Genomic DNA, 27,194 nt, shown 5'->3' with positions numbered 1-27,194 from the left:
ACAACCTTCCATTGTGTCAACACAATAACTTGAAAGGCGAGAAAAAGTAACTGTTCTAGATAACTCAATACACGCATCGATCAAGAGAAAGGAGTACGATAATTTACCTTTATCTCAAACCACGCATCGGTACACAATCAGTTCGTTCGTATGTGCGCTTACGTAGTGCGCAAAAATATCGTCGCTTCGACTCGTTCATCGTTTTCGATTTGGGTTCTTGAAGGTTTGACGATCGATTGGACGCACCTTGAGCGAAGGATAGCTTAGCATAGTTTGGGTTTGGGCTACAGGTCGTAACTGTAGTCAAGGAGTTAGTGCAGCAAAAAAAAAAAACAAGGACTGGAGGAGGCGACGGGCACAAGCGCTACGATAAGGAACAAATACATGCAACTTGGTTCAAACTAGCATTTGATAACTCACTAAGCTCCCTTCCAGCCACGAAAGACGTTTTTTAACAGGAGAAACACGAGAAACATTCATAAACCTGTAATGTTTGTGCTACACTAACGTTATGTGGCTACCAGTGACGCATTGTTCCCGTTGCCTCGCTCTGTCTTCATCTGTTTTAGCGCTACACGAAACCATTGTTTCAGCGAAGGCTGGACGCACTTTTAGCCTCCGCGCTTTTTCCATCTTTCTTTAGGAAGTGGCCGTAAATTTTTTCTGCTCATGGCAATTTCGTTCAATCGGCAGTCCTTTGAAGTATTTAGTAACACCATTGCAGTAAACACATATTCGGCATAAGAGCGACAAATTCACCATCACCACGAAACCTAATAATGACATACTTCGCGGAACACCCAGAAAATTATGTTATCCATATCAAAAATTTCTTTCATATAGAGTCACAGCTGCGAGTTTCCATGTCTCTCGAGCCCAGGAGAACAATGGCCTAAACCTGGAAGAACGCACAACGCAAGAAGGCCGATTCAATACTAGATGCGTGAAAAGTTTACTGTCCTGAACAACTCCGGAGCAACCAATATGGATTAACAGCGTACTGAACACCAAAGCTCCGCCTTATTCGAGATGTTTTTATTTCAGTATGTGTCACGGAGTAGTCAATTTCTACAGTCGAAACAAACCTAAAGGCGTCGCTATAAGCAATGTTTCCGCAATCTGCCTATAGTAGCCCCTGTGGAGAATAAAATATCACCGCGTTTTGTGACGACCGATCTCGAATCTGAATCACAGTGTTAAACAGCCGTAATTCATGAATGTGTCAATCGCGTACACCAATAGATATTTTCATGCGAGAATAGTTTAACTGCGGCCTGTATAACAAACTTTATCAGCGTGTTTACGCCATAGATCTTTAATTAAACCGCTCCTGTGCTAACTGCGACCAATTATCCCCGCAAACTTCTTGATCTCATCAGCCTAACTAACTTTCATAACTACGTTATGTAGGTTTCAATCATCTAGCCAAACGTAATAATGAAGGAATCTTTTCTAGCAGCCGACATTCCACACCTGTTACCTATGTTGACGTTCGAGTCCCGCACACTCTTGTTTTGACATTTTCTGACTTTCAAACTGTTTCTGAATTTTCCAGTTCGCATTTTGTGAAGCAAAACCAACGCTGTGAGGAATGCTTTCCATTTGGGCTCTGCAATCGAAGCTAGTTTTGGGCGCACGTTTACGAATCTTTCCGCGCTAAAGTTAGCGTGTGCGATCAAGCTAGGATTGGCCTGCGCACGGGATTAGTTGGTTCCCCATCAGATAATCCACCAGTTGCTTACAAGCTGCTCTCATGCTATCTTACGTGCAAACAACTATGAAGCTCGGCACTGCGTCTTAACAGGCGCGAAACCACGCGAGTGGAGGCGTTAATTTGCCACCATCACTCAAGCCAAAGCAAAGGCGAAGCTGGAAATGGAACCCACAGTTACACCTGTTTTTCCAGAAACAAGGAGCACGAAAAAAGCGGCGATGAACTTCCCTGCCCGCAACACTAAAACATGCCTGAACAGATACCAAAATCGATATACAAAAAGGACAACAATCGTTATCCTTTTTGTCACTGTATTTAGCTTTCTTACGAGCAGCACCTGCGCTGCTGCTTCCTGTTATCGGTAAAGGTCCGTTCACACTTGCGGCGAAAGCGACGGGAATTTTTTCGCGCTACGAAAATTGGTCCCGACCATTCGACAAAAACGATCGTCGCGCGACGAAGCGACGGAATCCCCGTCCCTTTCGCTCGCTGTCGTCGCAAGTGTGAACGGACCTTAACGCACAGACCCTTCTTAGATCCGTACTAACTAGAAAGAAATATGCGTTTAATCCGTGGAAATGGGGATTTTTTGAGCGTCACAGGAGGGATACGTGAGTAAGAGCGACCATCTTAAACGTAGCCAAATTGCACGAAAGTTATAACCGGCGGAAATTTGACGTTGGTGTGGAAAGGAGGGCTAATCGGTCGCGTATAAAACAGTTTAGGCTGTAGTGACATTATATTTGTTGTATATTTTTAAAGGGAATAGACGGCTTTGCTAAAGATTAGACCATCTGGAGCAAGCCGCCTTGCCAAAGAGCAAGAACGTGTCGGGCTTCTACCATTGTCGTTGCTAGTGACCTTTTGTGGCTAACTGTATTCTCAGCCTAGAAGCCCTGGCGTGGATATGCGCACTGTCCCCGTTGGATTCACACATAGGAGACTTAGGGTCTACTAAAATGCCGGTCATACAAGCCGAGACTCACATGAACTGCCTGTCGGCGTCGTTCGTTCCAGCTTCCGCCGATGGCGCTCCCTGGGTGCCCAGCCCAGCGACTCCTGCCAGACGGCTGCCGAGCTTTCCCAGGAAGGTACGCTTCCTGCAAATACCACAGTAAGTCACTCGCGCTTCATGGCTGCCCTTGGAGTAATTCTTTTAAAAATTGAACCAAACATTCCTCACTGGACCACCAGTCGCACAGCCTACCAGGTTCACGTCCATTCCCGCGTGTTGCGAAACTTCATAACATAAACCTAGTTTTACTAGTTGGGTGGGCCCGTGGCAGGAAAAGACAGCTGCAAGATTAACAAACTATAGCCTACAGACGTCGCTGAATGTTGAATCACAAGAGCTATGCAGGCCCCTGGTATCATCCCAACCCAGCAATAATACCGATCGGCGAGGGCACTCCATTGATCCATTAATTCGTTGCACCCGTATGTTAGGGAAATCATCTGTTAGCGACTACGTGCGTAAGATCACGGTGCTATATTTTGTAACGCGACTTTCATGGCGGAAACGTCACAGATAAACAAAATCACATTTAAAAATTAAAATATGCTCCTACCACGCTGGCAGGAAGCACAGTAAGTAAAGGTATGGGCACATTTGCCTCAAACGACGTGCGAATGCTGAAAGGCGATCGGTGGCGAAAACGAGAAATAGGAGAGCAACCCTAAGGCAACGCCCCATGTAGCGGAAAGCGGCGGGCTGCTGGTCCGACGGCGTTCCGCAAACGTTCCTCGCTTGTGTGGACTGGCCGGTCATGTGGTTAGAAACTGCAATCCTTTTGGTCCTCAAACAGCCCATAGCCTGAAGATTAGACGATGCACATGCTTTCTAAAATCTGTTGGCACTGCTAAAGCACATATTAAGATAACTTAGTAGAACACCAGAAAGCGAACAACAGCAGCAGCTTAACAGCGTAGGCAAAATACTCATTAGCAAAGTAAGCAGCCAGCCTCTTGCATGTCTCATATTCGTCTTTTCTGTGCTAATTCCTCAGCCATACCACCAGTACCTTTCTGTCGATCGAGAACCGGCGTATTCAGCATTGTCCTCCATCACATTTACCCATCCTCCTACCCCACTCCGCTCTGCCCATATTGTGGAGCTAAATCCGCAGTGCAACACCACATGTGTGCCTGCAGGTCTAACCCCTACCCCACCATAACTTCCCCTGACCACTGGAATGAGGCCCTGGGCCGCTCGGACGAAGACTCCCAGCGCCCACTGGTCACCCGAGCACAGGCCGTGATGGCAGCCCTTCGAGCCGCCATGGCGGCCCCTTAGGCCAGTGGTGTCAATAAATGTTTTTATCTCTCTCTACCTTTCTGTCGACGTGCGACATTTTATACGAAGCTGTCCCTGACCTTCAGCAGAGAACTATACATTGTTTGGTGCACAAACTTGTCCCGAGTAGATACATTTTCAAGAAGTGACAACTGGGCTAGTTGGAAATTCTATTTGGAACATCTTGATGGTTATGAAAAAGAAGACGACAAACCACAACGCTGTGGTTTATCTCTTCTTTCTTAGTGTCCAAGTTTAAGTGCGCCACTATCAAGATGTTTCAACTAAATTTTCAAGATGCGCGTAAAACATGACGCTGCATAGCATCTGGTTTTGTAGTTTCCTAACCGGTGACTAGCGGTGTGACAAGCACATTAACGACGATTGCCATAAAGACTCCAGCTAAGAGGACCGAGGCATTACTTAGGTAAGAAGTATAATGAAGATTCAAGAGATAAGTGCCACGAAGAAATCAACATAGCGGAAGAGAAGTTTGACGACGATATACCAAGACCAAGACCGGGCCGAACAAGGTAACGAAAAAAAATACTAGCCAAGAAGTGGTGCTGTGAAGTGTGACGAAGTGTGAAGTGGGCTGGTGAATTGAAAGATTATCCTGATGAAGCATTCATTCGTTAAATTGAACGGCAATATAAGAGGACGTGGGCGAGCAGGGCTACACCGCCGTACCGAGAATAACGACTATTCCTGGGAGAATATATCATAATGCCAATGCGAATTTTTGGGCGAAGGCGTGGAGGAGGATCTTAGGGTGTGCTTAAGCGATCAGTTGGCTCTAAAACAAGGATAAAGAACCTTACAACATAGCGTAGACACTGTTTGACCAACACACATCAAATGGCGCCGTAAAAGCACAGTACGACCCACTTGTTCGCCCACTTCAGTTAGTCATATTGTGTGCTTACATGCTCTAATATTTCCTTAATGGTATTACCTGGAGCAAAGTCACGTAAACCTTAGCCATTACGTTTGCCTTCTCGATTAATTACGCATGATAAACTGAGGAAACTAAATGTTCGCACGATCATTCATTCACTATTCAATACCAGTATGACAAAGTGTCAGATCCCACTTTATCAAAGCATAATGGCAACACTTAGCATTATTAAAGGTAGCGCGGCTATCTGGGTAGTTATTACGGCAGCCGGGAGAATTGCCTCCGGGAAATTCTCATGTCAGTTACCATAAAAGCTGGCTTGCCTAAAATTCGCTGAATAATATTACCACCCAACGTAACCTAGCATAACCTTAACTCACCGAACCTTATCTAACGTGGCCTAATTATACCCGAATTTTTCTACCCTACCGAACGTATTATAACCTACCCACGCGCAGCCCAACTGCAACGAACCTAACCCCACCCAGCCCAACGACGCACCTAATCCAGCCCATTCTAGAAATGCTGTGTGTCGATCGCTTGATATGGTAATAACCATAATGAAAAAATGCGTGAACAAAATCACAACGACCAAAAACCTCAAAAATTCCGAAAGTTACAAAAAATGAATTTCCCCCGTGCTGGACTTGAACCTGGGCCTCCTCGTTGAGTGGTAGGTGTATTACTACAGCGCAAGAACAACAGCTGTAGGAGGCAGTTTTAGGGGAATATGTTTCGTAGTACGTCCGGGTGACGTGCTCTAGCCAATGAGAGGCAGCTGCCGTGAGAAATTTCTGACAGTAATTCTCACGATTGCCCTGATAATAGACACTAACCAAGAAATATCACAACGGGAATACCAGCGTGGAGGAGGTAGACAACGCAGCCTTTATTGCGCCGGCGCGGCATGACATGCAATAAAACAAAAGCTAGCTTTAACTTCCCCCGTTTCTCTAGCTCGAAAAACGACAAAAGCCGAATCCGTGGTAAGCAATGACGACGTACAAGAGACGTTATAGCATGTAAGCCATTAACATACCCATACGTTACAATGCTGTCTGCATGCGAGCCATACCCTGGCAGTATCCGTATGCGTTAAGAGCTCGCCCATGAACCATTTTTTAAGAACCTACGCCTCGCATAAACGTTACCTGTTCGCAGGAGTATTTGTTTTCGCTATGTTCGTTCAAGCTGCGGAATTGTCTTCTTACACCTTCGTCCCCTCCCTGGGTGCCGTCACTTCCAGGGTTAGAGAAATGGCAGTGTCTATTCTGCCGGCGCCGGCAGTATAATTTTCCTAGAAATTCTACCGGCTGTCACCGCCAATTGGCTGCCCCAAGTCTCATGTCACGTGCAGGAAAAATCAGGAAATTGGTATTTTGCCGGCGCCGGCAGAATAATTCTTTCAAAATTTTTCCGGTGGTAGAATTTCGGACAGTAAATCCTATAGTAGCGTAACCAAACCAGCCTCATTTTATTAACCTAATGTAACCTAACCTATCATGACGTAAGCTAACTCAACCCAACGTAACCAAACCTAACTTTGCTCAACTAAACTGAATGCTTACTATTCCTTGCGCAAAGTCTCTTGAAACCAAATTCTTCGGTTTCAAAACGGGTACGAAACCACATCGCCACGGGAGCAGCCGAAAGGGTGCATTTTTCCGCAGTATTTCTCTCATAACTGCTCCATGCTAACCAACCACAGGCTACTGCCGGTAGAATTTCGGAAAATGTATACTGCCGGCGCCAGTAGGATAGACACTATTTGTAGAATTGGAGTCAACTCACCGCGTTGCCTCCGACGAGCCCGGAATGGTCCCGCTCGAACTGCAACTCGCGACGGACGCGCTCATCTGAATGGACATGCCGGAGGTGGTGGCGGCCCGACCGGGCAAGGCGGCGACCAGCTGGAGCGGCGGCGGTGGTTTCTCGCCGGTGGCCGGACCCGGGGTTGGAACGCTGCGCCCACGCGACAGGCCACCTCGCGCGCTGCCGGACAGCCCGAACTTCGTCGTCTTCCACCAGGTGTAATCGCTCACTCTTAATCTGGTTCCATGTAAGTTCCAGTTAAACGGGGCGATCCACATATTTTTATCTGGATCCAAACGAAGAATAACTGGAACGAGAGATATAAGGGGATCTTATCTGGAACTGTCCATTTGTTTTCTTTAGGTTTGTGTTTATTATGTGGAACCGAATAAATGAGGGGATGCGCTGTCGGCCGTTCCAGTTACTGTTCCACTTATGTCCCAGTAAAAATTTTGGACAGTGCTTTTGTATATTTTTTGCTCGTGTCTTGTTCCACATAACTTGTGCGCTGCAGTGAAGTATGCACTGAATCGTGCAATAACTGGAACAATGAACCACATATATATTTGACGCGCTTTGGCGCACAAGCGCACGCACAAGCACTTGCACGCACACGCCCACAGACATAGATACAGACACGAACGCACACCCGCGCACCCACACATACACACACACATGCATGCTGTCACACACGCACACACGCACGCACCACAGAAAATTTAATAAACTTCGTCGATATCTATGGAACTGTCTTAGAGAAGTTTACTTATATAAGACGGCTAAGACGTATTTTTAGTGACGTTATTTGACAGAAAACAACATGTCCACTGCTATAACAACACCGTACAAAGCATGAAAGGTGCGAGAAAAGGGTATCTTAGCGAAAATAGAAATTTCACGAACCCCTTTCAGGTTGTCTGCGGCGCTCAGACCGATTTAGTGAATATCGTCTTTTGCTAATTGCAGACGCGCAGTACGTCTGAAATCACCAATGACTTGAATTTCAGAAGGACCAGATGTCCCCAGGTTCTCCTTCTGCGTTTGGGATAGAGCCGTGGTAGTGCTGAAGAATTCATTATGTTTTTGTGGATACCTCATAAAGAAATATATATAGTTGTTGAGACTATTGCAAGTTCTGCATTTGGTTCACAAAGCGTCGCAGAAACATTGTTTTTTGCTCAATGCTCAGCCATCAGCTCGCTGTGTTGTAGTACGTGCACAATTTTAAGTGCTTTACAGGAACGTATGAATGGCTACAATCTGCTGTAAAATAGGTACTTAGTCCACTTTATTTATGCCCTGATGCGGTATATACATAGTGTTAACCGACTGTGCCGCATTTTACACTGCACGCAGCATGTCACGAATGCAGTTATATATGCTTGGATGTTCGTTAGCATTTTTCGTCTCGTGCATGCTATTAAGGGTGACTCACCTGATCCAATTCATATGGGACTCACTAATTCATGACGCAAATTCATGAGACTTACTAATTCAAAAGCACCATGTACCGATACAAGAAGTTTTACAAATTCACAGAAATGACACTAACGACCTGGTTTGCTTCTTCTAGAAATACAGTAGACCCACGTTAAGACGAACTTGGTTAAAACGAACACTGACTAAGAACCAAAACATTTTTCTCTTGTAACGTCCACAATGCAATACACCTCCGCTTAAGACGAATTTCGGATAATACGCATACATTTTTACGGTCCGTTCGGGTTCGTCTTAACGGGAGTCTGCTGTATATCATTTCTTCGCAGAGATAAAAAAAACAAGAAACGCATTTTGGTTTATCCAGTCTTCACTGGAAGGTGCTAGCGGTCTCACCATGCGAGAGTTTTATTTCTTTGTTTCAGTAGAGAAGCGACATATATCTAAAATAAGCAAACTAGGCCGTTGTGAATATCGGTATGTATTTGTAAAACTATTCGTATTGGTGCACGATGGTTTTTAAGTCCGTTGGTCATGACGTAGTAAGTCCGATAGGAATGCTGACATGTGAGTCCCTTTTAATTTCCACAAGCAAAAACAAAAGCCTCTTTGCAAAGAGCGGTTGACTGGGTGAATGGAACTAAACCTAGATATACCACGTGATACCTGCATAATGTTGTATGTATTAATGCTGAAATGCATTGTAATTCCTAATTATGCTGTGCAGTAACGGCAAAAATACGCAGAGTTAACTTGCTGTTGTTGTGTCTTGTCATAGTAATTGAAGTTCATTGAATGACCCGCCTTCTCCAGCTGCTTCCCCAGTTGCTGTTTTCCTGTAGTATTATTGTTCAGGAGGGAAAAGGGCTGGGAAACGGGCCGATGTATTATTACTTACTAATTAGCTGTAAGTAGATTTATATAACGTGGGTATCTAAGAGCGTCGCAGTATATTTTATTGACTACGGAAAGGCTTGTTGTCAAGAAAAGCAGTAAATGAAGCCACGCCCTTTTGCATTCATTGTAAACAGTAAGGGAGAAATTGTCATCCAAAGTTAAGCTCGGATATCGCACGCACTCACGACCCTCCGCGAGAAACAACTTTAGCCAGTACTAACGCGCTAACGCGGCTATTATCTGAGCTTTGTTTCGGCCTCAGCGGGCGTAAACGTCCGCTTAGACGCATACGCCCGTTTTCCGAATCCCATCACGTGTGCCGAGTTTGTATGAGTTCTTATGCGGGCGATGTGCGGGCGCATCGCCAAAGCCTCCGCGAGAACGAAAGTACGCCGAAGCCATGAGGAAAAGACCGCCACTCCAGTAGCGCATTCAATGCGCATGCGTCAGCAGCAGCACGGCAGAGCTGTTTTTGCGTTGATTCACGGTACAGTGGGGCTGCAACGGGTACGATGACGACGGATGAAAATCGGGACTGCGTCAACACTTTAAACGACAGCAGCGCTCCCATCTTCCAGGATTCCCTCCGCTAATTTTACGGTCTTCCGCATGCAGCGCCACCAGTGGCACTCCCAAGCGGGTTTCTCAATTGCTCGCGCGATGCGCCTGATATTTACTAAAGAAATTCTCGGTCACGCTGGCGAGAACCGTTAGCGCCGTTAGCAGTTTAAATTGGGTTGATTGCGGCGTGCAACTGCGAATTTTTTCATATCCCTGGGCTGTATTTCCTGCTCGACGATGTGGAGTTTTGCCAGGAGGCGCAAAAAAGGTCAGTGCTGCTTATTTATGTGCTGGTAACGGTTGTTGTTCAGTGACATCCTTGTTAACTGCGTCCGATAAACATACCGCGTCTATGCCCGTTGTTCGTGTGTCGTTCATGCTTGTGGTCGCGGCGTGTAACATTTTGTGTTGGAGAAACGTTTGCAGCCGTAATTTACCAAAACTCCCGTGTTCGTGGGTCAGAGCCGGCTGGAAATTTCTGACTGCGTACGTCAGAAGTTCCTGGTTTGCGCGTTTCATGAGTGGATGTTCCCTTACTGTGTGGCTTTGCTTAGTTGTATATTGACGGTAGCTGTGTATGTCTGCGGTAGCGAATCTTCTCGGGTTAGTCGCCCGCGATAATCGCGCGTGCACACGTGTACAACTTCCAAGCAAGTTTGTCGGAGCGTCCGTCCTTAGATTTATTGGTATTTTTAACACTTGCGTGGTAATTGCGGCGTTGTGTTAGTCTGATGAGTAGAATGCCATTTACTGTGCTTACCAGACCGGGAGTCTTCGACCTTGCCCGTTGCGCGCAAGGTAGACGCTATTTCGAGTTGTGTTGATGTGCTTTCAAGGCGTCAGCTTACGTTTATCTGTGCAGTGTGTTATGCAGTTCCATGTTTCTTCCAATTCCTTTGACCAATTGAGATGATCTATTTTACATTGCCTGAAGAGTAGAGAAATGGAAGGGAGAGTGGTTGTCTTAGCAGTACCGCAGTAACAAACGTTTCTTTTGTAAAGGGGAAGAAATATGTGGAAACACGCAGCGGGTATATAGAAAGTGTGCTGCCGTTTCTATGCTGTTAATGTCAGTGGTAACTTGAGACTTCAGGATAATTATCCAATATCCATAATTAGTGGTTGCTACTTCAGGAACCGCGTTAGAAATAAGCCACTCTTGCATTTTTATGCCGTCAATGTCGGTGGCAACCCGAGAGTCGAAATAATTTCCGACAACGCTCCGGTGATAAGTTCTTGCATCACTATGTGCACCCAACATTAACCCATTTCTGTGCTTCCTTGAACTTAGAAAATATACTGCGAAAGCAGATTGCTACATTCTGTGTTCGATCTGTGTAACCTGTCCAGATACAGACTATGGCTGACTGTGGAGAAATTTGTCTCTACACTGGTAGTTTGCGACAATTGTTTTCCTTTGTCTGAAGAACAGAAATTAAAACGAATTATTTCCATTCCTTACATATACCTGTGAAATCATGGCTGTGGCATTCACTGTGGCTGAAGACATCTTCGGCACGCCGAGGCGTCGTCGTGACAAGTGTGACAGATTGTGAATGCATTGTGGAAGTCATAAAGCCACGAAAGAGTGCATCTTGAGTGTTGCGTATTATACAGACGTTCACCACTCCGCATGGAGCAATGACAGGTGAGCCTAAAAATGTTCAAATATTTTTATATTTAAAATTGTTTCGCCTGAAAACGTTACCAGGGCTCGTGATGCAAAATAAATTTTAGCACAACTAATCAGGCCTTGTACGAGATCTTGTAGTACTCCCTTCTTAGAGGGAAGCGTAAATTTATGCTTCGATATTTTTATACTGTTTTTATTTCTAGGAAATAGGGCGGACCGGGACTTAAAACAATGGAACAAGGAATGCATAGTGCCATTTTCCTGGTTCTTGAAGGCGTGTGTTCACCGTTCTTGAAGTCGTGTGTTCACAAAAAGGAAACACGTGAAAGCCGTTGTACGGGATGAAATCATTGCATTCTACAAGTAAGTACGCACTCCCAGTTCTGGAACTTTGATGGTCCCTTTTTAGGTAGTTGCATTATACGTAATGGATTCGGAACACCATTTCAGTGACAACTTGACCTGTAGGTGAAAACAACAGTAAGAGCTTTTGGGAACACGTTGGCAAAACTTTCCTGGAAAATCACTCCGAGGAGGCCCTGCCAGGAACGCCTGCATCTTAATTTTAGTTGGGTAAGTTGGCATTTTATTTTTGTGGGACTCAATTTATGGTAGTGTTTATTGAAGCTGGTATTTTATTTTTGCGGGACTGAATTTGTGGTAGTTTTCTTTGTAGCAAAATCTTACTGTTTAGAATAAATCGTGAACTCCAAATTGGGAAATACCTTCACATTCAGCCTGTTTCGGATGCTGCAACATGTGGACAAAAAGACTATTATTTTGCATTCAAGTTTTGCAAACATTTTGCTTTCACATTGAGAGTTGCTGCTGTGATAATACGGCGCCACGGCCACGCCCAATGCGGTTGCTTTCCAAAATTAGAGAACTGCCATTGACAGTCTGTGCTAATATTTTTTGTACATTGTTAGCAGCATTCCCAGAAAAGAAACCAAGAAATCGCTAATATTTCAATCAATTACTGTGCTATAAAAGGGGTATCCTAAGCAACTCACTCATTTAAAGCCATCGTCTAACAAAATTTTCTTGTTCCTTCCTTAAAGGTACATGACATGGTCCAGTTATTCTCGACGTCCAGTTATTTTGAGAGAAGAGAATGGCAGCGTAAATATTGTCTGCAAGAAACACGTCATGGATTTTCCGCCTGCATTGTCGCATCAAGATGTGGTCATCCTCCTCGCCGTATATTTCATCTTAATCTCCTGAAACTTATGCGACTTTGGAGAGTTCTTGGGACTTTTGCAGAGAGTTCTTGGCCATTTAACAGTGGCCTGGTGTCATTTAAGTTTAAAGCTCTGTTGAAAGACTTGATGTGGTCACTCTACTTGGGGTTTTAAATTATTGTTAGACGTTTAAGCCTATTCGGAAAGATTGGTAGATGCAAGCGGCATATCAACTGCAAAAGTGAAGTCGTGCTTTCCTTTGCAATTTTTCATTATTGGCACAAAGCGCAGGCTGCCTTTGCCACTGCTCTGTTACTCTATTAATGTAGCTAATGGCACTGCACTGTAACGTTTTTATTATTCAAGTGCAGCTCGAAATTTTTTCCATGGCAGTGCTGCTGTTGATGGATGCAAACGTGAGAGTAATTATTTACACAGACGGTTTGGGGTTTTATTAATCAATTTTTGTACTGTATCTTAGCTGACACCTAAGCCCTAGAAGAATGCGAAATATACATATTTGGCCTGAAAAAGTTGTTTACTTTGGACAAAGTTGCATTTCTCGCTTGTTAGAGGCAGTGCTTTGGTCACAAGCATACTGTCGTCATTATAGTAGGGTTTGTATAGCACGCAACTGAATTTTACCTCAGATAAATGTTTCGGCTGGAAAAATGCTTCCAAGTTCGCTTGGTAAAATTGGTCACCTGTATGTTTCAACGCTACCTGGCTTGGTTATTTGGGATGTCTGAATTGTTCTTGAGGGAACTAATAACGTCTTTAGAGTTAGGCTGCTTGATAAATTTTAAAATGCGTAACATGCTCCGAGCTATATGGTTTGTAAAATTTTGTAAGATTCATACTGGGTGCTATGAGCTTTTTTTTGGATAAGTTATTTTAAATAGCTACAAATTGTCGGGGAAAGAACGCGGCTTCAGTGAAAGGCTTTTTCAGGGCGCGTATATAGTCGGTTTTTTCTACAGTTAGCTTGATATTACAGTTAGCTTGATATTGATATATGGTGTATGTTTTAGTTGTGCAATAGTGCCACATGCTTCCGGTAATTTTTTCTGTGCAAATGTTAAATTGTTAGTATTGGCTCCGGTGTTCTTTTCCTACATTCTTGCAGGTCTTGTGATAATCCAACCGTGTATGGCTTGTATTTTTGGCTTTTCCCTACAATTTAATAGCAAACTGCATTTTTTGGAACCGGGATGCGTAAACATGGTATGGCAAGCGCTGTGCGTACTTCCGCATTTGCGGTACCTGATTTCATGTCATAAAACAGCATATTTTATGCTCACTGTTGTGTAATGAGTTACTGCGAGGATAGATGTACAAGTCTGTTTGTGACGCGGTTGCGCTTAAAGCCATCTTTATTACCCACGTGTTTTTAGCAAAAAAGAATGGTAAATATTAGCAAAAATAGGAAAATGCCACTTAGATCGTTTTGGCCACTTGATATCGTTTTGGTATTTGATCCTGTACGCTGGTCATTTTCTGCCCAAGTGGAAACAGATGTCTCCGTATCTCAAATGTACGCAATACTACGAGCGAATAAAATTTCCTTAGTGTTTTTAAAAGCATTATATCAGTGCTAATAGTTGGTTTGGTGTGTATTTTAATGCGAGTCTTGTTTCTTTTACATGCAGCCAAAACCCAGAACAGGATTCGGCGGATGAAGCCAAAGTCACTGTGTGCCGCTTCAGGTATCTCAGACCAACTTTTATATAGAACTGTGCTCCGATAGGCAACTGTTGGGAACTGTCAGGGACCACACTGCTGCGGCGGTTTCTGTTTTCCAATTGTTGGTATCACTGTGGGCCATATGTCAAGGCTGCGTTAGAATGGTGCTTGCGGTTTCCTTCTGATACCAATGCATCCGCCAGCCTGGCAAATGACCTCAGTTTATGCCAACAGGAAAGCAGACATGTTGGAAAAGTGGAGTCCCATAGACAGCTTCTCAACGTCTATCGGAACACCGTTTTATATAAACAGCTGGTCTGAAGGTACCTGGAACGGCGCACCGGATAAATCCATAATCATTTTACGTGGATCAGTGTTCCAGTAACTTACACTACCAGTTTATTTGGAACGCCGATCCAGATAATATAGCTGCAAAAATATGTGGTGCACTGTTCCACTTACATTTTCAGGATATGTGGAACACGGTTCCAAATATATAAGTGGAACTTTTTTGCAAAAAAGTTCCAGTTACTAAGTGGATCTTATGTGGATCCAGATTAAGAGTGTAGCGCCGACGACGGCATTCGGTAGAGTAGTTGCATTGATGCAGATGTGCCACAAATAAAGCGATTGTTTCTATGCCTCCCTTGTGGCGGTTTCGGGAGAAACAAAAACGCACAGCAGGAAAGCAATGGGTTTCCCGCAATGTGGGAAACAATGAGTTTTCAGAAAGGTCGCTTGATCATGATGATGGTGATCATAGTGATAAAACGCGAAGCGTTCGCCAGTGTCAGAAAAACTCTGCAGGAAAGCCGACTATAAGCAATGGGTTTTTACAAAGAGCGCATGATGATGATGATAGTGAGGGTTATTATATTATCATTATTATTATTATATTATTATTATATTATGATTATATTATTATTATATTATTATTATATTATTATTATTGTTGTTGTTGTTGGTGTGTGATGTGATGATTATGATGATGAATATGATGATGAAACGCAAAGCTTTCTCCTATACAAATGCAAAGTCCACACTCCAGCCAAACTCCAATCCAGCGACAACGCTGAGCTAAGCGAATCAGTACATTCAGATGACCCAATTACAAATAGACCGAAAATCATAACATCGATTTCAATTATCTCAGCGTTGTCGTATATTTGGACTTCGGCTGATTGGATTACGGACTTTGCATTTGTGTCGGAGAAAGCTTCGCATTTCATCCATGTTTCTTGCAGAAAGGGGCGTTTATTTGAAGAAGTGATAGCCGTGGTAGCAGTTTCCGACGCTAAGGATCGCAATTACTTTGTTCAAGGCCAGATAACTTAGATTTATCTTTGCAAACGTTATGGTGCCACCAAGACAGATTGAACTTCGTAATGTGCCAATAATCGGTCGCGCAACATGTTTTCATTTGGGTGGTATTCCGTTCCCCTGTGGGTACAACTCAAGGACGGATGATGATGATGATGATAATAATAATAATGATGATGATGATGATCATGACGATGATGATGATCATGATTATGATGGTGGTGGTGGTGGTGGTGGTGATGATGACGATGATGATGATGGTTATGATTAGAGGCCCTCCCTTTGTATCGGGACGGCGGTTGTCACCAACCGACTTGCCTGTGTTATTCTACTTGTTAGCCCTACCCTTAGCTAACCTAATGGGTTTGCCCCCTCCCCCCCCGGTTTTAAACTCCCATCGCTTCCCCCCCTTCCTGCCCTTGCACACCTGTTTACCCCTCTCCTTTTCTGTATGACCTCGCACCACCTACTGGTTTGTTTTGAAGACCCCCGCTGTTTTCTCGGGCAACTGCGAATGGCAGCCAGCTATTTGGCCTCCGTAGTAGAGTTACGGGTTCTCAAGCTCACGGTCTTGGTTCGAGCCAAAGCTTGTATAACATCTCTCTTAATTTCTAAATTTTAAAAACGTTTCCTATCACCAACACTGCGCGTTGTTGTCTTTAATAGCAGTGATTTGTTATCTTTCAGGTAAGTTTAGGTGTGGGACGCAGCCTATGGCTACATCTAATTAACATTCTACATGGTACAGGTAGTGCCGTGCGTGTACCTGCCTGCCGACTGAGTGCGCTACCATTGCACAGTGTAGTATACCGTGGGCAGTGAAAGTAATTGACAAAAACTGCCAACGTACAAACAGAACATTACGGGCAAAGCCTAATACATAGCACGGCACGCAGTTAAGGAAAAAAAGCAAAAATAACACCGATGTTTGAGATAACAAAAAGCATGGCGCTACTGCTGCCTTCGCTCCGGTACACGGTCCACCTTTTTCTTGTATTCACAACATGTTGTCCCGGCTGTATTAACCGCCAGTTTTATTGGTCACAATAAAACACCGCATATTTTTACAATAAAATAAAACACAATGGCCACACAATGTGCTAACTTTCATTAGTCAATATGCCGACGATGTATGCGATACCTGCGGTCACCATTATAGTATCAGCACCTGATTTCAAGCAGCCAGCCAGGCTTATTTTATACCCTGACGTCACCACTGATCATCAATTTTAAAGTGTTCGCAGGTCATCCATAGCTGCAGCCAACACGCAACGGCACACCGACGCGGGTTTCCAAACGCTTCACTGCACAGCGCCCCGAACAGGCCATGTTTGATGTCACTTCGCGAGCTATTTATTCTACTGAGCACCTACTAAAAGGAGAGAGAGCGTCGTTTTCCGCTTCTCTTTGGTTCTCGCCTTTTTGTCCTTTAATGAATTGGCACCTACCAACGGAGGGGGATTGTTTTCCCCTTTTTCGCCCAATATATATTCGCTATTAGCGTAAGCATGGTTTGCTACTTCTGTTATTAACGGGCTTTAATTCCGCCTTCAGACTTCAATACATGTCCAACGTGCGTTTCTAAAAATAAGGTCACAACGCATCACCTAGTTACACCTTTTGTTTGCTAAAACCAAGGTTCGCCTTGTTGGAATCCCAGACCCACTTAATTTAATTTTGTTTGTTTTTATTCTGTTTTCGTTTCAGGCCATTTTTCAGAACATATATACGTCACGCCGACAATGGACGGCAAATATTCGGTAAATGTGCATTTATTTTTTCGCATTAAATACCTTCACTACAAGCTTTGGAAACTGCGCTAGGCCTTAATGCGAGACTCCTTCCCCCGTGCTGTCCTACGTTGCCCAGCGGAAGCTGCATCCTAGCTACCATTGACGCGCTGTCCTCGTCTAAGACGTTAATTTCCAATAGTCTACAGATAACCTCCTAAGTACAAGGGGTTTGTCCCTTGATCCAAATACCGCCACTGTATAGGCATTGCTTATCCTCCTGTAAAAAGTAAGAGCAATCGAGTGTTTTTGAAATTTCAAGCATTTATTTCCTTGTTTTTGCATCTCTAGCATAATTTTTGCACATCAAAATGCGGTAAATCACAAGACCGCATTAAACGTCGATGTGCCCGCCATACTAGTACTTGTGCGTGACACGTAGATAATTTATTTGAACACGACATAGGATTCGCTAATTTAACCTTTTTCGTAACTGCACCCCAGATTCAGCCATTGTGTATCGCTTCACCACCACTACAGAAAAAAATCGGCGCTGCTATCGCTAGTGGCACAAAGCTGGAGAAAAAGCACAGCTCGCGGCCCCTCTCCCTTCGTTGGCGACCCGGCTGTTGCACCTCACATTTATTCCTGAACTTGCCACTGAAAGTTCTCCATATGGTTGGCAGGCCCAGATCATTTCGTCTGCAGGCTTTCACATGTCTCCCAAACTGGACCACGTTAGGACGCGCCACAACCCGCGGCCAAGTCCAAAGCCAACGCCCGCGCCACGAACCCAAAGGAATTGGCGTGCTTCAGGAATGCAATAATGGCTCGACCGGATAAACGCCAGTTTCATAACGCGAGAAACCCGGGTTCGATACCGACTCCGCGAAGCGTTGTTGCTTTTTTTCCAATTGGCTGCACATGTTATTGTCCCCGCCTCCCGCAACCCCCCTCATGACCGCGTACCCCTCGGGCCTGCGTGGTGGCCCAGCGGTTAGGTTGCCGGTTTCACGGGCGTAGAGTTCCCGGGCTCAATTCCCAGGACCTCCCTAACCACATATTGGTCTTGAGGCTTCGAAGTGTTTGTGGTGCGACGGACGGATTTGTGCCGGCCTAAACAGCTCTGTTCTTAGGAAACAGCTTTCTTGCTAGGTGTTACAGATAGGTGGCACTCCTTACTTGATCCTAGGTTTTTATTCCCTAACCTTTCGGGATCTACTGTTAAAATTTCTGCATGTCTGCCTTGCGTACTTTCTCGCGTTAAAATCCGGGTAAGATAGTAGATAAAACCGGTGCAGCGGTGTTATATGGGGTTTTTGAAAACGAGGCGATGTGCCTGATTGTCTGCCACACAAACGCTGCATGCTTAGTATTTACGTAGTGCCCATGTTCTTAGCGCGTAGCATAGTTGATAGTCACAGTCTCGACCTTTGTGTTTCTGTTCGTTTTTATGTTTCTTTGCATGCTTCTAAATGAAGGAACGCAGGTCAGCATTAAAGTTCTAAGAAGCAAACACTGTGAGTTTTACGTTTTTGGTTGCACTCTGTTGATTGTAAAGGTGTTACTCAATTAAATTAAATTCGTTTTATTTTCCGGAAAAATACCGAAACTCTGGCGGGAATACGAGGTCTAAACCTGTTTTAAAGCAGCTTCACAACGCTTGCGAAACAGTCACAAGGAAGTAAATTTCCGCATAGATGTTCATAACACATCTTCTAAAATCACACGCAGAATAAGAAACCAAACTTTCATTTATATGACTGGCAACAAACTTCATACAAACAAGCATTGTACGTTTAAGAAGTACGCAAGTCCCATTTTACACGGCTGTTTTGCAGAGGAGCAAAAGAACTTCATGTCTAGCATTGCTCGATGTGAAAGCATATGGTTAAACATTTTGGCAAGCCTAACGGAGCTTAGGAAAAAAATTAAGGTATTAAGAAACAGGACTGACTTATAAGCATGTCGACCTTGAGACACGCTTGACGCTGCAATCACCTGAGCGTAAATTTTATCACATTTCAGTTAGCAAAGCAAACAAAACCCAAACAACTGTGAAAATGTGAGTTTGCGAAATTGGCTGTGGCACGTGCAATTGCGGCTACACAAGCAAATCGAGGGCTCACGTTTGAGTTCCCAAAATGCCTTGAGGATGGATATACGTTCTGAAGGGCCAGAAACACTGTTCATGGAGACCGAAAACTGAAGTATCGAATCTGTAATGCCCCTTTGGAAGCATGTGAGCCTTCCTACTTGCCCTGTCTCTGTCCGCACACATGCTGAAGAATTCACAAACATTTCCTCCTAGTTTCTTCACGTCAGAGGTAGGTCTTGACTTTGCGGTCGATAACTCGCTGGGGAATTTCGTAGTTCGCCAGTGTGACTGCGTCTTGGATGGTGGGCGTAATGTGGTCCAATCCGATCTTGCGGACCAGACTCTCTTGGGATTTTATTGTTGCCAAGACCGAATCTTGAAAATAAGAAAAAGGTCGAGGTTGTTAAGTACTTCAGCTACCCGGTAAACTGCGACTTATATCAATGTTTGTAAACAAAAAACGTTTACCGGTCTTCCTAATGTGAAATAAGTTGGAAGGTGCTTTACCTGGCCATCAAGCGCAAAATCACTTTATTACACGCTCAGAAAATTACGGAAGCCCCTAAAACGTCACCAAATAAGGCTGTGATTAGAAAATGTGTAGATAAGCAGCTTGGCCATTTAATATCTCATTTACAAACCTTCAATGTGAAGCCCCATGCTATCAGCCAAATATCTAAAAAATTACTCACTATGGTTTTCGCAGTTTAACCCCCTCAACACCATTCTCGAGTCTGCTGGCTCCAGAAGCCTAGCCTAGACTGTATCAGCTGGATTAAGGGCCGTATTCTGAGTCCATCCTCCAAGCGATATGCTCCTTCCACTCGGCTGAGGAGGGATTTCGCAATGCTTATGTCGGGGGAAATCGATTTCAAGGATCTCCTCTACTGGAGGCTCGAGTGGAGAAAGGATTCACAATACCAGGGTAAGTGTTGCAACTTTTATTTCGGAAAGCTTTTGGTTTCATAACGCTCACCTTGCAAAGCTGCCAAGAACAGCAGACAGTTGTTGTGACCGCAGGTCTCCGCTACCTTTAAAGAGAAGAAGATAATAGTCTGATTAGTGCACGTTACTGGTATATATCTCTCTCACAGCTACGTGAAGAGTTACTCTCTTTTTTTCATTTTATTGGCTGCTCACGCACTCCGCTAAGCAACATCTCTGCAAGGGCATTTATCCGGCATGTATTGCACTCTGGAATAACCGTTGCTCTGTGAATTTAGTCAACAGGCATGCTTAAAGTTCGCAACAATGTGCCTGTAGCAATGCACAAAGACTGCGTTCTTAATGCTGCCGTATAATTTAAAACGTTGATTACTAAGTCACTCCTTTCATTACTACGTCACTGCATCGCGAGATTTAAAAGTTCTTTATATTTCTTGCGCTTTTCGGTTAAAAAAACGTCTTTCGCCGGTGGATGGAGCTAAGGGAGTTTTCCAAAGGCTAGTTCTATTAAGCTTAACAAAGTTTTTTTTTATTTTCATGCCCCTTAAAAAACCCAGCCGGCTGGCTCGGAAACCTCGAATCCTACTTTTAGGCACATCAGGCAGTTTGTAAAAAGCGCGGTCGGCGACGAAACTTGCTTCCTTGATTCACGATTCTTGCCAGTAGTGAACGAGCATTTCTAGCAAACATTTTTATGAATTTGTCGCTATGGTGTTTCATCCTGTTGAATATCCACGCAACAAGATTGTACAGATATCCAACCAACCACAAAATTAACCCGCAGTGACTGAACTTGGACAAGCTCACTCGTGTAAAACTTTCCAACGAATGCTCCCACCATGAACTCCAGCAACTAAATGAAGCTTGTTATGGTTATATCGGGTATCAGACTAGCAGCAGTTTTTGTCAGGTGTTTCCTAGACAGAACGTGCAGTAAGTCCTTCCTGATTTACTTGCGTCATTTATTTAACAACATTCACTTCCTTACACTATTCCACATGCGATTTCTAATAAAATGGGTTCTGTACTTTGTTAAATTTCATTTTTGCACGAGAGTTCCGAAGACACGGGGAACTGTAGCATGCACCCACGCAGCTGCATTCTCTGGTACTTCGATACTCGTTGGGGGAAAACAAATTACTCACAAGGTCCAGGGACCGGACACCACTGGAGTCAAGAAAGCTGATGCCCGCGCAGTCTATCACGATTGCCCGAACAACCGCCGTAGCTTCGATATCGGCTTCCTCCCTGAAAACAAAACGGGATGTTCAATCTTTTCTGCACATAAAGCAAACCACACAGAAACAAAGTACGTGCAGAGTAATTCACCAACGAAAGTCAGACTAACTTTGAATCTGAATTACATCGACGCCCCTGGTGTGTAAAAGTTCGGAGCACTGTATACAAGAAGTGGCAAGAACGAAAAGATAATTATTGTTAGAACGCGACTTTACAAACTTTCGCGAAACTTGCTCAGTTAATCCAGTGTTCCCCTTTCTCAGGAGCCCAATTTTCAGAACAAATAAACTCCAAGCTGTTTCCTTGAGGGTCAATCCTTAACATTTGTTCGACAAGAATCCCATTTTCATAGCTTGGAACCAGTCAAATTTATCGTGAGAGTTACACCTGGAGAAAGAACGTCCGCCTCGCAGCTATACGGATCGTGCAAGCATAGATAAATCAAGCTTGAACATAAACATATGAACGAAGACAGGTTCAATCGAATATTGTCGTCCGTGGACGCCCCATATCGGCGTTGCTCAGGCATGTTCAGAAAGCGCTATCATAACCACCCGTTATTGTATGTGGGACATGCGATAACCGTACTTCCGTGGAAATAAATCCAGTAATTTGTGCGTTCTGGTCCGCATTATTGTGCTGCGTTTCTTCGTACATTACTGTATGCCAAAGTCCTGCTTATTAACCTTCTTGCACAAGAACAGCCGTGTACCCCATAGTTTTATTGGAGTGCCCATAAAACAGCTACCGTGAGCAGTTGGTACACTGCTCGCCCATGACTTTGATTAGGCGTAAAAAGTTCGTAGAAAGTAAGTCTTTACCTGCGCAAGAGCGTATGTGGCCAAGCAGCGCCTAAAGAGTTGCCAGCAGGTGCCCAGTGATCAACACATTTATGCTTACTCTAATGAAATACGTCTCTGGGGGCAATACAGGACACTCACATATCTCTGAGCTTCTTGTGGACCTTGTCTTCTGGAGATGAGGGACTCTTAAAAATTTCTTCGATGTCAGCGACGATGCTGTTGTGGGTGGCAAAACAAAGCGGACTGCCGAATCGGTAGATCACCACTTTGTCCCGCTGAAATGTAGGGGGAAAAAAGCAATATTATGTTGTACACGGGTGGTATTCTGTGAGTGTCCGTTTTGAAAACGTGCTGCTTCGCGTCCGTTTCATCGTGACGTACTTCCGGTTGTAGGCAGGCTTCGAGTTTATTTTTCCGCAACTGTTTTCGCAAACACTATTTAAACAACTAAACCTATTTTCAGCTATATATTATGTGTTCATTCTGACGTATTTCGAAAACCTAGACGTGATAATATTGCTCTATTACGAAGTTGAAAGTTTGTAACGCAAGTGGACGAATGTCGAAAGATGGCAGCCACAGCCACCTGTTTCCTGTGGTAGTAAAAAGTAAACAACGCTACGGCTGCTCAGTTTTTTCGCACTTGAACCACAATGTTTATGTCAGCACTTGGACCACAATTTTTATGTCAGTGACAATGAGCGTGTATCAAGATAATAACCCTCTGTTGGGTATTTCGGCATCGACGCACTCGCGGCACGCCGACGCGAGCTTTTCCAAGAGTTTCAAATGACTCATTACAGCGTTGGGATTTCTGTGGTAGCCTCCGAGGGAAAAAAATGTGACTGGTCGGGATTTTCGTTTCCTAACTACATGCTGCTTCGCATCAAGTCCACGAACGCTAAGCTGGTATGTGTATTTGCCAAGTACCAATAAAACAATCACTTTTATGGCGAGTGCTTGTGTAATAACTTTCGTCGTCTGCTCGACAGCTATGAAGCTCGCAGGCGGTCGTTTGCTTTACTGCGTGATGGCATCGGCATGGAGTCACCGGCTCACGGAGGGCTGTGACAGCGCTATCGTTTATTCGCTACCGACCGCTGACTAAAAGACACCGGTAGCGAAGAAACGAGGGGGCATGTCACTTGGCCCTCGACACTCAGCTGGCACTGCCACCGGCCTAGTTCTCGCTCCTAGTTGCACAGCCACGAGTGGAATGCTTCTGCAGGCATTTCGAATGGGTCAACATAATTCTTGCCCTCCTGTTCCGCCGGCGAGCAAACACATTCCCATTAGAACTGCCGAAATCGCCTGCTCCACATCGTCTGCTCTGAGAAGCCGCAGTTGAACGCAGTAGCTCAGCCGTGCTAGCGTTGCGTTGCATCTAGCTGTTCGCTTTGAGCCAATCAGAGCTCTCTCAAACTGACACTTTGAAATGGGCACGAAAAGGACAAAATTTGAGAATACCGCGCCATGTGTGTCACCCATCTTAGACAGCGTCGTAGAGTTTGAGTGGAGTGGAGTGGAGTAGAGTAGAGTAGAGTAGAGTAGAGTAAAGCTAGAGTGAGTGAGTGAGTGAGTGAGTGAGTGAGTGAGTGAGTGAGTGAGTGAGTGAGTGAGTGAGTGAGTGAGTGAGTGAGTGAGTGAGTGAGTGAGTGAGTGAGTGAGTGAGTGAGTGAGTGAGTGAGTGAGAGGGCGGGAATAGCCTTGTAAGGTATGCCGGCAATAGATCCACCCTACCAACTGCTTTAAAACTGCTACAGACACATGTTTACAAGTCACAAAGGTTTGTGTCCTCCAGAAACAAGAGGGCTAAACACGAGACGTCCCGCGTAAGAATCCAGTGCCCTCTGGGGATGACGAGATCCTCCAGAGAGGCATGCGGGGCGCTTCTTCAAAATTTAAACAATGCTGACCGCTCCGACGTATGATCTGGGCAGTTCATGAGCAAATGGCTGATGTCACGCCGCACACCAAACTCTGGACACTTGGCGATTAGGTTGTCAGCTTGCAAGCCCGCCTGCGATCTTGCCGAGTTCGTATTGCTGCGGAACAGCAATGGAATCTGCGTTTTTTATTTCTTTGCCCCACAAAGCTAATGTGCATACCACGAGTATCTAAACGCTTGATAGTAACCTCCTTTAAAGTTTACCGTTCGTCTAGGACCACCTCCAACAAGTGAGTGTATGAAAGCGCTTTTCGGGCCAACTCGACAGCGGCCTCGTTTCGTAGCTCTCGTACGGGTGAAGAGTGCCACTGGAACCGAACACTAAGGCTGTGTCAATGGAGCTTTTTTATGTAATTTATTACGTGGCCCACTTAATGTTCTCACGCCGGAACCAGAACTTTAAGAGAAACATTTATTTTTAGATAGCGAACACGTGATTTAACTCACTGCTTCATTACTGTATTTATTAAAGCGAAGCTTTAGTGTGCTCACAGATGCCGTTGTACGCCGATACGCCCTGCAGGAAAGCCAACTTTATCTCATGATGATGATGAACGACCGTGGGTGAAGTGAAAGCAAAAAACGCTTCGTGCGGCCGGAATCAAACCTGGGTCCCTCGCGTTATGAACCGACGTCTATCCGATTGCTCCATTTCAACATAGCCGAAGTGGTTAGGGAAACTCAGACGACAACCAAAGAATCCGTCACGAGAAGAATGTGGTTGCTCCGCTTGCCCTAAGGCTGTTAGCCACAAGAACTTAGGCCTCACTTCATATTTTGATGTTTAGGACGTTGGGCCTGACGTCACACCTTGGGTTTAACACGTGAAACCGGGGCCCATTCATCAAATTGCTCACTGAACGCCAAGCAGCAGGTACCGATTCGCGCCCTCCACCCCAAACCCAAACGTTAGGCCTACGCAGTGCACGCCCCAGAGTTACTCTGGGTATTCTAGTAAGGTAGCACATGCTAAAGTAGCACTCCAGAGTAGCACATACACGCAGTGTGGTATTGGTCAACCGAAGAATTCATCACGAAAAATCTTCACGTTCAACCATCGTCGTCGTTAGACGGACGGGTGCATGTTTTTTTTTATGTTCATTCCCCTGTTAATTTGTGTGCTTATTTATGTATGCATTTATAATACTGCTTATCATTCAAAGGAAGGTTGACGTTCCTTTGACACGCCCTTTCTTTGTTGTACTTTCTATAGCATCATTCGCTCTACATATATATTCGTGCAAACGGGCGTTCATTCGAACCTTGAGGTTTGAGTCAGATGCGATGAAGACATCAGGTCGGCGAGGCTCAAGTCGTGTCCCCCGGTGCCTGCGGAAATAGAGAACCCGTTTTGTCAAAGTCATGAGCAGCAGATATTAAGTAAAGCCTCCAAAGCTTACGCCCATGTCTAAAAATTCTAAAACCCAAAAGAATACAACCTTGATTTGAAAAATGCGTAATAAAGCTTTATACTACAATGAAATCTAAAATATTAAGCTTTTTTAAAGAACTCCCTCGGCATATGCCACTTTTGAAAGCAGCATCCGCAATAACTCTTGTTATTTTGCGCTGTTTAACGCGAAAGCCTTGCTGCTCTCGAATTAGGCGATAACGGCGCCGTGCCCGCAGCCATCAATGCGAGCCGTGCTTAAAGTTGCCGTGCAGACAAAATACTCGAAAGATTTCGTGTTTTATAATGCCTTCAGTGCTTATCAGGCAGCAAAGGACGCCGTATTCAGTCAGAAATTAATCAATTTAAGTAATATTCTGACTCTCCTGCCAAATCGTGTGTTTTCGTGACATCTGCCATTAAGTCACATGGGCGGGTATTGAAACAAACTTCCAGTGTGTCATTACGCTATTCAGCCTTGCTTACTGTCAGTCCTTCCAGATGGCGCTACCATACTAAGCCGTGGACCGTTGCCCACCGTTGCTTTGTTTTTGACCGTATTTGGACCTGGCTTGTTTTTGTTACGGTAGAAAGCAATCGTTTCGGGAAACATTGGGTATGCTCGACAAACAGGGCCACGTAAGGCAACGTCGCTTACGCCAATCGGCCAGTGTCGTGTAAGTCAACTCCAAAGCGGTGGACTGCTGTGCAGCTAAAACAGGCATAGTGCGCCCAATAACAAAAGCTGTGCGCATCAGTACTTCTATGCTTACGTGTATTTTCGTAACTTTCATTGTTTACCCCACCATTCTTACTGGTGTAAATTGAGTACGCATTACATTTAAGGGAAAACAGCTCGCTCGGCAGATTGCCTAATTTGCGTTTACTTCTGCTGGCTTCAGCCAATCTCGCAGCGGGGCATATGTCATCATAGATTCTGTTTCGGGAAATGAGTTAGTAGGCCGCATGGCCATTACCTTTTTTCTTAATTGCTTAAGTTATTTGAGCGAAGTGTACGTCAATAGTGGTGCCAGTATGATTCTAACTAGGCAATCTTTCGAATGAACCAAACTTGTGTTTTGTCTGCATGGCCCCTTTAAAACTTACGTCATCACACAAAGGCGGTAACGAGAACAGCAGCAACGGGTGGGTAGGCGCCGGACGTTAATCCCAACTTTATGCTTTGGGGTGTTGCTTCGTCAACCCGTACCCGCAGCTCAACATGCATTGAATTTGACGTTGCTAAAGACGTCGTTAGGCTTAGCTATAGGCCTAACAAGCGTTAAGCCTAAATATAAGATGAATAATGTCGATTGGTAAAGGTTCTAGTCACAGTAACAGAGAAAAGGCAACCACTGCAGCAACTGCCCGGTATGCGCCGGACGTTAACCCTATCGTTTCGTGTTGATGTTCTGTATTCGTTAGAAGCTGTAATGACCATAACTCACCCATTTAGTCGGAGAAATATTATTAGAAGCCCCATGACTGTTCCTACCAACAGTCCGTACGTGGCGTCCAGCAACACCACGCACACGAAGCTGAGCGACCATAGAGCCTGCAAAAAGAGGTAAAATAATGTAACACAGCTTCGAAATTTATTCCGTGTAACAAG

General features: G+C 44.6%; 1 protein-coding gene and 1 long non-coding RNA gene across 2 annotated transcripts in view; one reads left to right on the top strand and one right to left on the bottom strand.

The window, feature by feature from the left end:
* Positions 1-9,389: 9,389 nt before the first annotated feature.
* LOC144142819 (uncharacterized) lies at positions 9,390-12,654 on the top strand. The gene is made up of 5 exons (XR_013317054.1): positions 9,390-9,880; positions 11,119-11,260; positions 11,449-11,608; positions 11,696-11,818; positions 12,307-12,654. It is a non-coding gene; the product is annotated as an uncharacterized LOC144142819 (long non-coding RNA).
* Positions 12,655-18,731: 6,077 nt separating this feature from the next.
* The window catches only part of LOC144142818 (solute carrier family 26 member 10-like), a 46,174-nt gene continuing 37,711 nt past the window's right edge, over positions 18,732-27,194 (bottom strand). Inside the window, exons 12-17 of the mRNA XM_077674592.1 lie at positions 27,031-27,137; positions 25,455-25,521; positions 22,383-22,519; positions 21,348-21,450; positions 20,234-20,288; positions 18,732-19,632 (exon numbers count right to left, since the gene is read on the bottom strand). Of these exons, the coding sequence (XP_077530718.1) occupies positions 19,481-19,632; positions 20,234-20,288; positions 21,348-21,450; positions 22,383-22,519; positions 25,455-25,521; positions 27,031-27,137 (621 nt within the window). The 3' untranslated portion in view covers positions 18,732-19,480. The remainder of the gene's footprint in view (positions 19,633-20,233; positions 20,289-21,347; positions 21,451-22,382; positions 22,520-25,454; positions 25,522-27,030; positions 27,138-27,194) is intronic.

This window comes from Haemaphysalis longicornis, unplaced genomic scaffold (genome assembly GCF_048455015.1).
Source record: "Haemaphysalis longicornis isolate Haplotype H1 unplaced genomic scaffold, Haemaphysalis longicornis Haplotype H1 scaffold_6, whole genome shotgun sequence".
Classification (NCBI taxonomy): Eukaryota; Metazoa; Arthropoda; class Arachnida; order Ixodida; family Ixodidae; genus Haemaphysalis; species Haemaphysalis longicornis.
This window is presented reverse-complemented; position numbering and strand designations above follow the sequence as displayed.